Source organism: Mastigoproctus giganteus, chromosome 1 (genome assembly GCF_048544385.1).
Source record: "Mastigoproctus giganteus isolate SK-2022 chromosome 1, ASM4854438v1, whole genome shotgun sequence".
Classification (NCBI taxonomy): Eukaryota; Metazoa; Arthropoda; class Arachnida; order Uropygi; family Thelyphonidae; genus Mastigoproctus; species Mastigoproctus giganteus.
In genome coordinates this window covers 49,458,560-49,473,943 of record NC_143575.1, presented here as the reverse complement: position 1 = coordinate 49,473,943, position 15,384 = coordinate 49,458,560, and the positions used below count along the sequence as shown (strand labels likewise).

Sequence of the window (15,384 nt, the reverse complement as noted above, 5' to 3'; positions counted from 1 at the left end):
CAATTTTACAGACAACATTAGTGGGGACTTACATTAACTCGCCAAAAGTAAATTGAGATGCAATTTTTCACTTGATGAAAGAGCCAGTTAAGAGTTCAAAGGCCCGGGTGCGAGAATCAACGTTGGAGAAAAGAAAAACGAAGTTTTCCTTGCTCAATTTTAAGAGCGTCCTTTGTTGGGATTTGGAACTCTTTCTTCAATGTGATGATAAGTATATTAATACTGTGCCATCTCCATTTATTGATGTGCCATACTTTCAAAAAGTGATTCTTTTATCAACTCTGAGATAAATATAAATAAGTATGAGATATAAATAAGTATTATAAAGCTCCTAGCATAAGTAATCTTTCTGCTGGTATTCGACTGATTTCAATATACAATACACTGTATCTAGGTTTACTCAGTACTCGGAAGTACTCCTTGGATATCCTGATGGGATGTTTTTGTTTCGAACTTCTACCTAGAAATAAAGATTTAAATAGGTTCAATTATTCAAAATGTTGAAAGTGCTCCATCGAACTTGTGCAAAAATAAAATCGAGAAAGATTCTTATATGAAGAATTCCAGATTACTTTTGAAGGAAAAGTTTGACGGAAATTAGGGAATTTGGTTATTTTTAACCCTTAAAAAATTAACCAAATTTTCTTAATTTCTATCAATTACAGACATACTTGGAGATCAAGGAATTGGTAGTAATATTCAAGTAGCTGACGTGGCGATGATTATTTGGGGCAGTGCAATGTTTGTCGAACAGGAAAGTGAACTTCATTACTAAACTTGAAAAAAAAAAAAAAAAAAAAAGAAATAAGAGGAAAAAGAAAACAGTGGGTCCCGATCTTTGAGGAACTCAAAAAGCTTTATTGACATTCCAAACTAAGTCAACAGAATACACTTGAGAATGACATAATTAAAAACGAAAATGGTTTCGCCGTAAGAGATGGCACAGTGCAGCGGTTTATTCAGATCACTTGGATAGTTTATTCAAATTTTTCTTTTTTTTTTTGTCCTCGCCCTTTTCCCATTACATATATGAGGCGGAGATGGGAGAAATCCCAGGTGCCGCCTGACACGAACATACCTTATATATATGAGGTCAGCGTTTTTACTGTTTTGGCATGAAATTTTTACGGCCGGATGGCCTTCCTGACGCCAACCCTCACCCTTTATCCGGGCTGGGGACATGCGGTAGTCATTCCCTGACCTTCCGCATCCTCCGTATTTGGTGGTCACGGGCTCGAACTCCGGTCTAATCAGGAAGCGTGTGCTACGCACTGCTGCACCTGCCCACCTGGTTACGGAGGCGCCCGGATAGTTTATTCAAATAAACTAGTAAAAAGAATCTACATCAATCCAGGCTTGGTATAAGGTGTTTTGAGAGACAGTATTCTTCATAACAAAGGATACGGTTGGACATGCGTTTCAGAAAAACGTCGAGTATGTACGGAAAATATCCATCAGTTAGGATTTCTTTACAGTCCGAGCGAGTCGTACAACAAGGGCGCTATCAGCCGTTTTGATGCAATGAAATCCACTCAGTTACGATGAACTGCGCATTTTTCTGTGGTAGCGTTCAGATTTTAATGCGCAGAGTTTCTGGATGGGACATAGATGCCGATGCCATAGGAATACAGGCATTCAAACAGCACAGTGAAAGGTATCCAAATTCTAAAGTTAAAATGCATGCTGTCAAGACGGGAGACAAGCAGACAAGTTTTGCCCCAAGTATGGTTGATCAAAAATGATAAAGATTTACTCACTCTAAAATACCTTTTATTTGTCTCGGAAAAGCGAACAAGAAAGCGAAGATTTGGAAATTAGGAATCTCCGCACTCTAAGGGAACACATGACCTCGTTATTGGCCCGCATATCTTTGATGAGCGAGCTATAAATCCCAACAATTACATGGCAATGCCAGAGCGTTCGTATATCCAAAACTTGAAGCCTAAGAACTCAATGTCTATTTCCCGCAATTAGGAGCATCACACTAAAGTTTGAAGACGTATGCGGGCCCTTAACTTTTTTTCAAGGACACTACCTGCTAGATGTCCCGGCTTTCGGCATAGAAGAAAGCCTAGAGACCACTGTCCCAGTGTCACACACAAACACGTAAAAATAAGACAGGCGAAGCAAAGTCACATAATTTCCTCATTTTTCAATTACAAACAGCGTTTTTTTTTTTTTATAAATGCTGTGCTATGAACTATTGAAGTAATTTCTTTAAGGGATGGAAGTTTGTTTCTTTCTTTTTGATAATTTTTTCGTTCCTGAACTTGGGGAAAGGGTTAGTTATCACTTGTCAGAGCAGTTGATTAATAAAAAAAAAAAAAAAAAAAAATGATTAAGCAGAAATAGTGTATATGCATACATGTACACTATGCATGATACTGAAATAAAATAAAACTAATATATTGATATTGAAATAAAACTTTTGGTTGTATCAGCTAACTGTCTTTCAAATAATCTGATAACCCTAACTACCTGCCTCTTTGAAAAGTTAATATCAAGCATCAGAGTGAAGTGGTCCTTCCTTGTAGGCAGTTTTATTGTCTTTGCACTTAAAATCTCAGATAAGATATCCCTAAAGCACCGACAATCGCTAATTTCATAGCAATGGTTGTAACGCATCAAGATTAAGAAACTGGAAGACAGATCACCACCATCTATTGTCGCAAGAAGCAATTGAGGTCCAATTGCAAAATTGCTCTTCTAGAAAAATTCACGTTAAGATGATATTATAAATTCAGCTTCAAGAATGGTACTAAGATGTTCTTCTAGTTGTCCAACTAAATGCCCTTACTGACCAACTAGACATATCAATGGAAGAAAATGAGCAATTATATATATATTCAGATATCGAATTAAGGAAATCGTTTACGATTTAACTAAAAAAAAAAAAAAACTTCCTAATTTAAGAAGCAACTACAGAGTTTTCTTCATTCGAAGTATTTGTTCCATAATTATTATAGCTGATGATTCACTTAGAGCAGAATTCTCAAACTGTAAGTCGCGACCTATTGGCGAACGCGAGCAACTTGCGAGGAGAGGTCGCATTTTTATTTATTTGCTTCTTTTTTTTTTTTTTAAATTTTGCGTCAGATTTTAAATTAGTTTTGTTTATTTTCAATGAAACTGTAATATTCTATCAGTTTTATTTGACACAGAGATTAAAACTTAATAAAAGGAAATATTTATTTCCTGCCCAAATTAAATCATTAGTTTTATTCATGGGGTCACACTGATTCAGTGTTTCACTTTGGGGAGGGGGGGGGTCATGGTATCACAAAGTTTGAGAGCCTCACATTTAGCCAACATCCGTATTGTATAGCTTTACTAACATAATGTTAATTAGACGACAAAAAAGCATTCCGTACTGCACAATATCTTTCTTATGTGCATAACTGGGTGTCTAAATCACATTTATCAGCAAAAGAAACTATAATTCAACGAAATTTTTGATTCAGTGTAAAATTGTTCTATATTTCTGTCCTCTTACTGTATACTTTTAAGTGAAAGTATTCGAAGAAGAATACATCTCTCTTCTACCCCAACGGCAGAACTATCTTTAACCATTTCCAAAGTCCAGATATATGGAGCCTAAATTTTTATCTTTGAAATGCGAGGTGTATCGATGGCAATCATGGCATCTACTCCGACTGTTCACTAAACATAAACAAATGACTGTTATGCCCAAGTGTGGCAAGCCGGTTAATGTACATATCTTTCCCAACCTAGATTCCCTAAACACAAAATTAGAAAAGCATTTCCCAGTAAACATCAGCATCGATTTTGGGATGGAAAGTGGCACGCATTAAGAGCAGAATGTTGACGTCCTTATATATTAAGGGAAACAATACGGTTATTGTTTATTCATTACAGAACGTTCACAATGTGATGTACATAATCGATTCTTCTTTGTATGTAACTTTTGAATTCTTACCATCGTCTAATAACTTATGATTCGCCACCATGGTGAATATCTGAATGTGCAAAGAGTGGGTGAATGCGTTTCAAAATTTGTTATGCATTGAGAATCCAATGGTGTAACATCTGTGAATGTTTGAATGCTGTTCGGACTACCAATATAATTTTAAAATTCTAATAAATTACAACCGAGGCCAGACGTACTTTGCATTTGACAGCTGTGAGAACTAAACGCACTTGATAAATGCGTTAGTGCCGACGAAACAGCAGGATATTCTGCTTTCATACGAGCATCGAACAGACATTCTAGTGCATTAACTTTCAAATATTACGTTTTGAGTTAACGTCAATCTTATGTAAACTTCATTGCGCTTGTTTACAAAGTCATGCACAAAGCTGAACGCCTATAGTATACAGAAAACATAACGGCTGGGGTAATTAACCCGTGGAGAATTTTCATCCCTTAGAACAGAAAACTGAGGTTTCTACTACAGAATAAACAGAATAACAACCTTCCTCCCACTGTCTGCAACCCATATCTACAAGCTTCATTTTCCATTTTTAGAGCATATCTGCAACAGTTCCCAGTCATTCTGAAGCAACATGGCCTCCTTCTGGTCATTAGCCACCCATACGTGCCTTCATTATCTCATCAGAAAGCAAAACGAACATGTATTGCGGTCTTCAGCTATTTAGTATTGCAATGGTTAATGCAAGGAAACGGACTTTTTCTGCATATGCCAAAAAAAAAATCACTCATACGTTTCCATTTCCAAAATGGTGACCATCCAATTCTGCTTTGAACTTGGCCAAACTTTCAGTTTGGGCCACCTTAATCATTTAAAAGTTAATCATTTAAAGGTTACCTTCACTGTTCGAAAGTAACCTTCACGAGATTCAGCCTTTTGTTAAGTCCTAACCAATATTTTGTATCCCTTTTCTGGTTCACGTCTCTCGAAGTCAGAATATAATTCCTACGTACACTTTACTGATTCCCTTCAGGATCAGGTAAAACTCACTTGGGCTCCCCCCAACCTACGATGTCTACTAACCATACTTTTTCAGTTTTCACACTCTAAGCCGCTCTTCACATGGACAAAAAAGTAGAGCCCCTTACCAATTTGATCACCATTCTTTGAACCCCCCCCCCCAGAAGTCTTTCTGTAGATACGACCTCCAAAATTGAATACAATATTCCAAATGCAATCTCGTCAATATACCCAGCCGCGTATTTACACTGTATGGTAAATTTCATACCTGATTGCTTAAGTCCAAAATCTTTTTTCACCCTAAATTTCTCCGCGTCTCTTAAGCAAACAATTTTGCAGTAGGTGATGAGGAATTAAGGGCAGGGGATTATCAAATGCGACTCTCTAAAATGATTTGTGTGATCATTTTAGTGGGTCGCAGTATTTGAAAATATACCACTCAATGTTAATTAAATTGCAGTCTATATATCGAATGAAACAATAATGGAACAAAAATAAATAAATAAAAAATTCATGCCTGTGGGGGGGAAAAAAATTGCCATCCAGTTTGAGAACCAACACACTAGAGGATGAGGAGTTAAATGGAGTAGGAGGCAGAACTCCTCATTCCCTAGCGAAAAACTTTAGAAGCATTAAAAGCTTTAGTTACTATTTACCACACCATATCTGCAACTGAGCCAAGTCATTTTGAAGCAACGCAGCTTACTTTTGGTCGTTAACCACCTTTTCAAAATAATAAGCAAACTCTCTGGCAGTCCACCTGTACTCCCTTTACTGATGTCATTAACGAATATTAGAAAAAGGAGAAGCCCACAGCGCTGATCCCTATGAGAATTATAGACTAAAGCCTCCCCATACTTGCTTCTCTAATCATATGGGTTTTACGGGAGAGATTGGGGGATTATTTGCTATGATCAACTAACAGTAACAGATAAAATAACTGCAAGAACGTTAGAATACATTTCATGAAGAAACGCATGTTTCTTCATGACATATGACCACAGATGCAAAGTTCACGCGACTATCGATCTAAAAATATTCCATGCTACCAAAATGAGGTCCGGCGATGATCACAAATTTCTGTTCATTCATATGAATGCGACTTAAATCGATAACACTGCTTTGTATGCAATATATTTGACGATAATCATTTGTATATGTCGGTCGATTTTCCACAAACTAACCTTCCATCTTCTAAATCTCATCTACGTCAAGCCATTCTCCTACTTAATTTGCTACAGACAATCAATACTGGGATGCAGCTCAGCATCTCATTACATAAATAAATGAGGCATTACAGCAAAATCAATCAGGTTTTGAAAAATACGTCCAATGTAAACCATCTCATCCGTATTATTCTTGCCGCGTAAACATCAAACACGAGGATGGACTGAGAAGTAACGCCTTTTACTGCACAACTTTCGAAGAAACAGAAATCAAAAACAAATCAAAAAACATGCTTTTAACATAGAAAAAAAAGTTTTCTTTAATTTGATGTATTATTTTTTTACGTACGATACCTAACTCAATGCATTTCGTCCAGCGCTTAACACGTTTTTGTATGCCATTCAAGTAAAATCCTTTCAGCTGAGAAACCAACCATCTCTACACGGCTGCTTAAACTTCTTCAGAGTGATATCTGTTGGCTCGGAGATGTTCCTTAAGCTTTGGGAATAAAAAACAGAAAAAGGGAAAAAAAAGTGGCTTATGGAAAAATCCTAGCTGTAGAGAGGACGCAGAACAACTTCAAATCCCAGCAATAAAATTCTTGTAAATGATGAACGGCTGCAGTGAGATTACGCGCTGTCGTGTTGAAGCAACATTGCATTATTTTCGTGCCTTACTCGTTGAATCTTTTTCTGAGCATGTCCAATTTCTTAAAGCACTGAAATGAATTGACTGTGGTCCCGTGATGATAGCACAAAGTCCCAAAAATAGTCGACTCAATAAAGGCATGCTGTTTGTTTCACGTGTTCAAAAATGCTTTCATTTAAAACAGCCTTAACTTGTAAACGAAAGCTCGCACAGAAACGATTCCGCATACTTACCAACTAGAAACAAATAGATACATGGAAAACCTAGTTTGGACTTACTGCGCCACCTACCGATGACGGTATGAACTAAAAAATTCATTACTTTTTAGTCTATCCTTGTACATATTTAATGTACAAGGTTGTTAAAATTAAAGTATCCCAATGTAGGGGGCTCTGGAGCGAATTCTAAGGCTCGTACTAAAGAGAAATTTGGAAAACAGGTACAATAAAGAATGCGCTCACCATTTATTGTAAAAAAAAATTAGTTACAAAATATGTCACTGTATGGCGCGTAACTATCTTAATTATGATTATGCAAATAACATAAGTTATTTGCATAATCGTAAGTTATTGCCACAACGCCACTACTCAGCTCTACTGTACTGTATAAAAGCAAAGCAGCCTCTTCAAAATCATACAGTAGATGTTTGCCTGCATTACAGCAGCAATGCCAATGATGTTGCAGGAAAAGGCGCTATTAGTGAAGCTGTACTATCAGAACAGCAACAGTCCAGCTGCGGTAATCAGAGAATTCCGGCATCAGAAGCGCATAAGGCGTGGAACAATGACTGTTTGTAATGTCCGCAAAATTATTGCGAAATTTGAAGCGACAGGACATCTTGGTGTTCAAGATGTTCTGTCGACACCTTGAACGCACAACTGTCACATTGGGCAACAGAAAACCCTCGAGTTATCCAGGAGGTCCCGTTGCATTCTCCAAAAGTGACAGTGTGGTGTGGATTTACGGCCACGTTCATGATTGGGCGATATTTTTTTTGAAGAGGTAACACCGACTGGACCCCGCACCTGTTCCGTTACTGGACAGCGATATTATGAAATGTTGGCAAATTTCACAATGCCAGAGTTACAACAATGTGGGTGCCTTCAGGATACCATATTCATGCAAGATGGTGTGCCACCCCACATCCACCATTGTGTCCAAAGATTGCTAAGGCAACACTTTACAGATGAACGGGTCATCAGTCGTTGTTTCCATGCACCTGGCACCCCGATTACCGAACCTCACACCATGCGACTTCTGGTTGTGGGGTTTTTTGAGAACCAGGTGTGTCGGGAAGGATGTCAAACTCAGACAGATCTGAAGGACAGCACTAGACGTCATGTGCTGGCTATTTCAGTTAACACGTTACGTTCTGCTGTTGAAAATGCTGTTCTTCGAATGGAAACTGTTGTTGACCAAAATGGATTACACATTAAACAATTGTAACGCTGTTCAAGTGATTTGTATTGCCACAGCGCCATATAATGACAAATTTTGTAACTAATTTTTTTTTCCCAATAAATGGTGAGCGAATTCTTTATTGCACTTGTCCAAATTTCTCTTCAGTACGAGCCTTAGAACTCGCTCCAGAGCCCTCTATATACGGATACTTTAATTTTAACAACCCTGTACTTAATATGCATCTTTCATGTCCACTTTTTTCTCAGTTCGAGTAAGGTTCATGAACAGTAGCAAACGACACTAACGGAATTCGAAATAAAGTCATTCTTGATTTAAAACAGTATGTAATATGTAGTGTGTTTTGTGATCGATTTGTTGTTTGCTGCATTTAAAACCCGAGTTTCCGGGAGGAAAAACCACGCTACTATCACCCGAGATCGACTAAGTCAGCCAGGTTGTGAAAAAGGCCCATAAAAATTCTTCGAATCTCTGATGGAAAATCAAACTCGTGTCTTTTCCACCCGGTGTGGGGAGGACGGTGATTACATCAACTGTGATACCCACGAGAGCTACTAATTATAGTAGTTTTACCACTGGTGTGCTTGGCGAACAATAGTTCTCAAATAACCAGCATCACTTATTCCACGTGGATGGATGCCGGATAATACAGCTTTTAGTGTATAACAAATGATGCCATCAATATTCGCAATACCAAGTCCTTCGAAATGCAGCTGTAGTAGCCATCTTGATGCACGGAGCATGTGATTACCAGGACAGACAGTTCAATACATCAACCAAGTAACTGGAAGTACCTCTCCCCCGATTAGCGCACACGTGCGATAATAACACAACTAGGAGTGGTGCAGGCTGACACGAGTTCGCAGTGCGTGAGAACAAGCGATTAACGACAACCTCAATGTCTATGCTTAAAGAACCTTTTTATAAAAGGGCAACACTGACATGGTTATACGCGGAACTCGGAGGAGGAGCCGATGTAATTCCCGGATATCTCTGGATTCATAAACAGTTACGTCCACGATTTATTAATTGACTACAGTATTTCCTATATAGCTTCAATGGCGCAGTCATTGTTCCCCGATTCTTTATAAGAATAGAGTGAAAAAAGCATGATGATAATCAAATAACTACGTTTGGTGGATAGAGATTTTGTGTGCCTATTTGATGAAGGAAATCGACATGGAGAACAGAAATCTGGAGAAGATAAAAAAAAAGTACAGCTCATGGCAGTCCAACGAAAAATACAAGCAAGTTTAACGTACGCAGTTCTGTATAATTCTAGACTTGTGGCACGGCACATTATACTGTTTGAAGAATCCATTTACAGATGGGCACACTGCAGCCATTAAGGGATACGCTTTCTCAGAAACAATTTCCAGATAACCTATGCCATCCAAATGTTGCTCTACTGATGAAGGGTCCACAACATGCACCAAAAAACACTCCCTACACCATTATACCACCGCCGGCAGCCTGTACTGTTGACAATTGGCAGGATGAGTTCATGGACTGATTCTACTGTCACTGGTTCTTACTAATGACTTGCCCTCGTGAGTACACAGTTGGTAGGATCGCCGTCCTCTTCACAACTGATGCTAAAGACCTGAGTTCGAGTCCCGTCAATGACGGGAAGAATTTTTATGGGCCTTTTTCACAACGTGGCTGAGTTAGTTGGTCTCACGAGAGGGTAGCATGGTTTTTTTTCCTCTCGGAAACTCGGGTTTTTCGTCCAGCAAACAGAAAATCGACCACAGAACGCACGCAAATTTACAGACAGCATACACGGAGCAATATGGCCTCAGTCGCAGATGCTCCTAAAACCTTACTACAACGACAATAAATGACTAACAGCTCACTGTCAATGATATTAACGTCACGTGCACAACGCTAGATATAAACTGAATATCATATGGAAGTTATAACCTATTAAATAGGTTGCTATGGTCTGCTACGATCAACTAACTGTAACACATAAAATAGCTGCAAGAACGTTAGAATGCATGTCATGAAGAAGCACACGGATCTTGGTCTCACCTGGGACGAAAACTTTACTTTCCAGGACCATTTCATATATACAAAGAAAAAAAAAAAAAAAACATATGCCGCCTTCTGGGCGATCTTCCAGGAGCTTGTTGGTTGTCAGAATATATCCCTCATTTGAAAATACATTGAAAGGTGCCTCACGCCCATCGCTTTACACGCATCTGAGCTACTGTCCTCAGTCCCATCAAGTATTGCAGAGAAATTCCTGGCAATTGTATACTGGGTTCTGAAGTGGTTGAACAGGATCCGTGGTAACACATTCACCATCTCTACTACATGCAAACATGAAAATGACACCATGGAAAATCAAAATTCTGGAAAAGAACTTCATCACTCTTGCCAAACTACTGACTAATAGGATAGATTCCCCCAACGTGCAAGAAATTATCTCAGCATCAAGTATCTATCCTAGAGAGCGACATAATCGACGTTACAGATAGACTCTAATCGACCTCGTCTGCCTTACAGACATGTTCACAGCAAATATTGAACATTTCAACCAGCTGCAAATTGACCCCAACAAACTATTGGACGACAATAAATACAGGAAGAATATCGTGGAAGACTTGCATCGAAGCCATTGCCTACAGTGAATAAATAAATAAATTTTGTTTATACTCCGGGACGACCAACCGGTCAGAGGAGTTCACAAGATAGACAGAATACAAGGAACAGCACCGTATTCAGCAGTCACGGGTTTGAACCCCGGTTACTCAAGGCACGTGTACTTAGGCACCCGCGCGACTGACCACTAGGCTACGGCGGTATAATGACATGATCATGTCACTCCATCTCATGCCATCTATGGACGCATACATTTGAGTGGTTCCTGTACTTGAAGACTTTGGCTGTCTTTTTAATAGAGTGTAACTGAATTCATATTGCAAACTTAATTTTCCTGTGTGTAGACGTTAAAACCTAAGTCATCTCCCTCATGTTAATATATATATATATATATATATATACACACTTAAACTGCACCAACTACAGTCAAGTTCATTGTCAAACACTGTCAATCATCCTGTGTATTGTATGTTTTTATTACACGTATTATTATTAGCCATATGGTGCAAGGAAGCCTGAGGCTTATGCTGCGCCAGCTAAAAAAGAAAACAGGGGGTGAAATCAAACTTAATCAACTGAATAATAATAATAATAACAAAATACCTAACCTTATTAAAAAATATATGGTTATGTTACTATAATAATTAGTGGTTAGTTGTGACCTAAGTATTTAAGAAATCTGATGTTATTAAGGTTAGGTTACCTAAAGTGTATTAAAGAAAAAAACTTTAAAGTTTGTCAGGTAAAGTCTGACTAACTGTCAGTACTGACAACAGTGCCAGTCAAGATGAGCAGAAACCAATGAGAGAAGAAAATCATACAGTGAGACTGATAAGCTATCGACCAATCACGTTAGGTTACGGGAACATTATCCCTTACGTGAAAATACGGTTTCTAGGCACTCTTCCAAAATATTGACAGAGGAATAAATTGTCTAACCTTGAATTTTGATAGTCAAATATGATTTTAAAAACTAATAAAAATTATTAACAACTGAGTTGATCGTTGTGTTGGTGCAAACCGAAAAATAAGAAAATTTCCTATTCGCATCACCTCAACGTTTCTCTAGCACATAAATTTTATTTCTTGTAATCACTTCTAGAACAGCTACACTGCAACTGATTCCCTCAGAGTTTTAAAAACCATCGTTAAGCTCCCTCTACATCCACAACAATCTGTCTGTCACTACTATTCACCGCTCACAAATATATTAATCTCGACTCGCTCCAACACTAAGAAAAAAAGTAATTGCCAATGGAACGACGTAAACTAAAATCTCAGTTAATCCCTTCCTAGTTCAGAACAGCAAAATTACAGCACATTTTGACATAAATTATTCTTCCCCAGCTACTAAATGACAGATATTACACGGTAAGAAACTAATTCATATCAGAAGGGCAGGAACGACAAAAGCTCATTACAAGGCCGTAAGGCGCAGGGTAAGGCACAGATAATCAATAAAGGATTTTGAAATAATGAAATCCACTAAATGGTCTCTAACTACCATCTGATCTGCGATCAGCAGGCTGATATGGCACTGCAATGATTTATGAGTGCTGTATTCCCAAGAGCTCCCAGGTAACCTAGCTAATCTGGAAGATAGCAACTGCCAAACAGTCAATATTCGTGTTAGAGGGGAAAAAAGGTTTACAAATGAAACTGACACAAAAGAAATTAACGTTATTAATTTTACTTAGAGTGGCACAGGAGAAGAGCTTTAAAAAAAAAAAAAAAAAAAGAGGTAGTCTGCAAGTAGGAGCGGAAAGATATTAAATGAAACTCCACAGATTTTGAGATAAGAGGATGAAAGAATAGTACAATTAGAAACAAAAGAAGGGGGGAAAAAGCACCAAAATACGCTACTGGATAAAATCATTGAGAATTTTCCTTTAAAAAAAATCGATGCATAAATTCTATTATGTACGCACAATATAACAATGGCATTTCTAAATTTTATAATTACTCCGTTTAGGCGAATTCGAATATATATTATATGCTAAGCTCCTATCGTTCCTACCATGTCCTTCGTCCGTCTACATGTAAAAACCCGACTTCCATGAATTTTTATATTTATATCTTTTAGAAAGATTTGTCAGCCATCCCAAATCTTATTAAAATCGGACAAATTAAAATCTAGCAATTATTATTCTTTTTTTTCATTACATACACAGCTCGAAAAAATTAACAGAACACGTATAAAACGTGGTGTAACTCGTGCAGCTTAATAAACGGAAAAACTTTGGTATGGTTGTGTACCACAGAATAACGATGAAATGAGGAGACAGTGGGAAACTTCGGATAGGTATAAAGAACATTTATAGGGGTTGTATAAGAATTCGATACAAGACGCTCGAAAATATGGTCACATGACATCAGTACGGCGTATGTTCCCCTTCAACAACTAAACAGGTCTCACAGGGTAAATCAATCTCGATATAAGGGTGTCTATAAGATTCCGTGGTAGCAAATCCCATTCTTCAACCAGCGCAGACATTAGCCTGACCACAACTAATATCGTGCTGGGCCACCGTTCATGCGGATAACAGTTGATATTCGCTTTAGACACTGATTACATGATTACACTGAGACACGTCTTCAGACATTACTACGAATGTCTGAAGACATTCGTAGGGATCTGCAGCCATGCTGCCTGCAAGGCTTTCCACACTGTCGGAACAGATGACGGTTTAACACTGTGGAAAGTGTCAGAAACGTCACTTTGGAACGGAAAGTGAGGAGAGTCCATATGCTTCATTTCCCGTTACAAAACATCCCTCATATGTTCAATTACACTGAAGTCGGGCGAATTTGCAGGCCAATCCAGATGGGTGATGTCTTCACTGTGTTCCTCGAACCACTTGTGCAGAGCGCTGTCCAGATGACATGGTTTCATAAGAGCTACCGGTAGACCTTGCCAGTAAAACACTGGTCCATACACACTATGAGTTGCTTTTGCTAACTAGGGGAAAGCTTTACACACTAGGGGAAAACTTTTGCTAACTAGGGGAAAGCTTTACACACTAGGGGAAAACTTTTGCTAACTAGGGTAAAGCTTTACACACTAGAGGAAAACTTTTGCTAACTAGGGGAAAGCTTTACACACTAGAGGAAAACTTTTGCTAACTCTTTTATGATCACTATTATTCAGAAATTCTTCAATCAATTTGCCTCTTGTGTCCGTTGTAGAGGACCATTAAAGACACCGAGGTCGGTCCTTGAGGTTGTCATAGACATTCTCTCAGATATGCCAGACAAGCTGTACTTGCTACCTGGGAGTTAAAACGCGGATGGAACTGATATTCGGGTGACACACAAGTCAAGTGGACCCAATTTCGGCGAAGTCCGGACGGTCTGTGACAGCCAAATCCTCTGCTTGCACCTTCACGCACGATGGTGGGACTGTTAGTAATCCTGGATATAACCTCCATGCACAAGTACATGGTGGGTGACCACCCAGGTGTGAACCAACGTAAGCAGGGGTCGAGGTGTGGCGCCCACACCAGATGGAGGAACGCCGCCCCTCTGTTACCAGGCAGTACTAGGTGGTAGATGACTCTCATCAACCGGTAAAATACCACCACTTTGCTTACTGGAGGCTTGAAGTGGTGGAACCCATGTTTAGTCTCTAGAGCTAAGTTCCGGTCAACCCTTCCATCATGCAGTATGATTGATGACTTTTGAGGTTATGATGAACGTCGTGGCGAGATCCAATATTCCTTACATTTCGAGGGTACAGCTCTAAAACGGTGTTCACAGGCCGGCCGCTAGTTAGTACACCGGACCGAACCAATTGGTAACTCTCTAGGAGGTTTTAGGAACAGCTAGTGTATAATCTTGTTACCTCTACTCTGCCAGATAGTGACTGGAGGGAGTCCGAGTAGTGTGTATGCAGGGAGCATTGTCGAGGCCACGTTATGTCAAGGATCTGGGTATATTCTTACCACGTGTACGCCATATCCAAAAATTTCATTACTTCATACAGCATGTCCCACCCACTTTTTCTTACTATTGAATACACCATGAATTGTCAAACTAATAGAGCAAGCTTATCTGCGAAAAGATCTAAACCTCCCAAGCACTTCCTAGTTCATTTCACAAATATACGTGGTCTCAGTTCTAATCTCAACGATGTCCATTTCCACTTGCAGTCTGCCAAACCCCATGTACTTTTTCTGACAGAATCTCAGTTATCGGTTGATTCAACTACTGTTCATCTCAGATGCCCAAATTATTCGCTGTATGATTCCTTTCGCCTCAAAGGTGATACTTGTGCATATCCGTTCTGATATTCCCTGTCCGAGACTTGGCAATTTGGAATCTCCTCTCTTTAATCTTCTCCGGCTTAAAATCTCTACCTCATTGTGTCAAATTCATCTGTTGTCTCTACCGTTCTCCCAACTCCACTAATCACTTGGAGCTCTTTGATTTCCTCTCTTTGCAACTTGACTTTCTCCAGTCCAACTTTCCCAACAGTGAGGTAATTTTCCTTGGTGATTTTAATGTTCACAACTCCAGCTGGCTTCCGTTTTTCTAGTCACACCGACCCAGCAGGTCGAGATGCTGAGGCTTTTGCAATTACTAACGACCTAGCACAGATTGTTCATTTACTTACAAGAATACCGGACAATCCTAA

General features: G+C 38.9%; 1 protein-coding gene across 2 annotated transcripts in view; it reads right to left on the bottom strand.

Annotated features, from left to right (window-relative positions):
• The window catches only part of LOC150090780 (putative polypeptide N-acetylgalactosaminyltransferase 10), a 238,742-nt gene that overhangs the window by 95,823 nt on the left and 127,535 nt on the right, over nucleotides 1-15,384 (bottom strand). The window contains exon 3 of one of the 2 annotated variants that reach the window (XM_090372664.1): nucleotides 418-429. The exons of the other annotated variant lie outside the window; for it this stretch is intronic. Coding sequence (XP_090228790.1) covers nucleotides 418-429 — 12 coding nt within the window. The remainder of the gene's footprint in view (nucleotides 1-417; nucleotides 430-15,384) is intronic. 2 annotated transcript variants of the gene reach the window in all.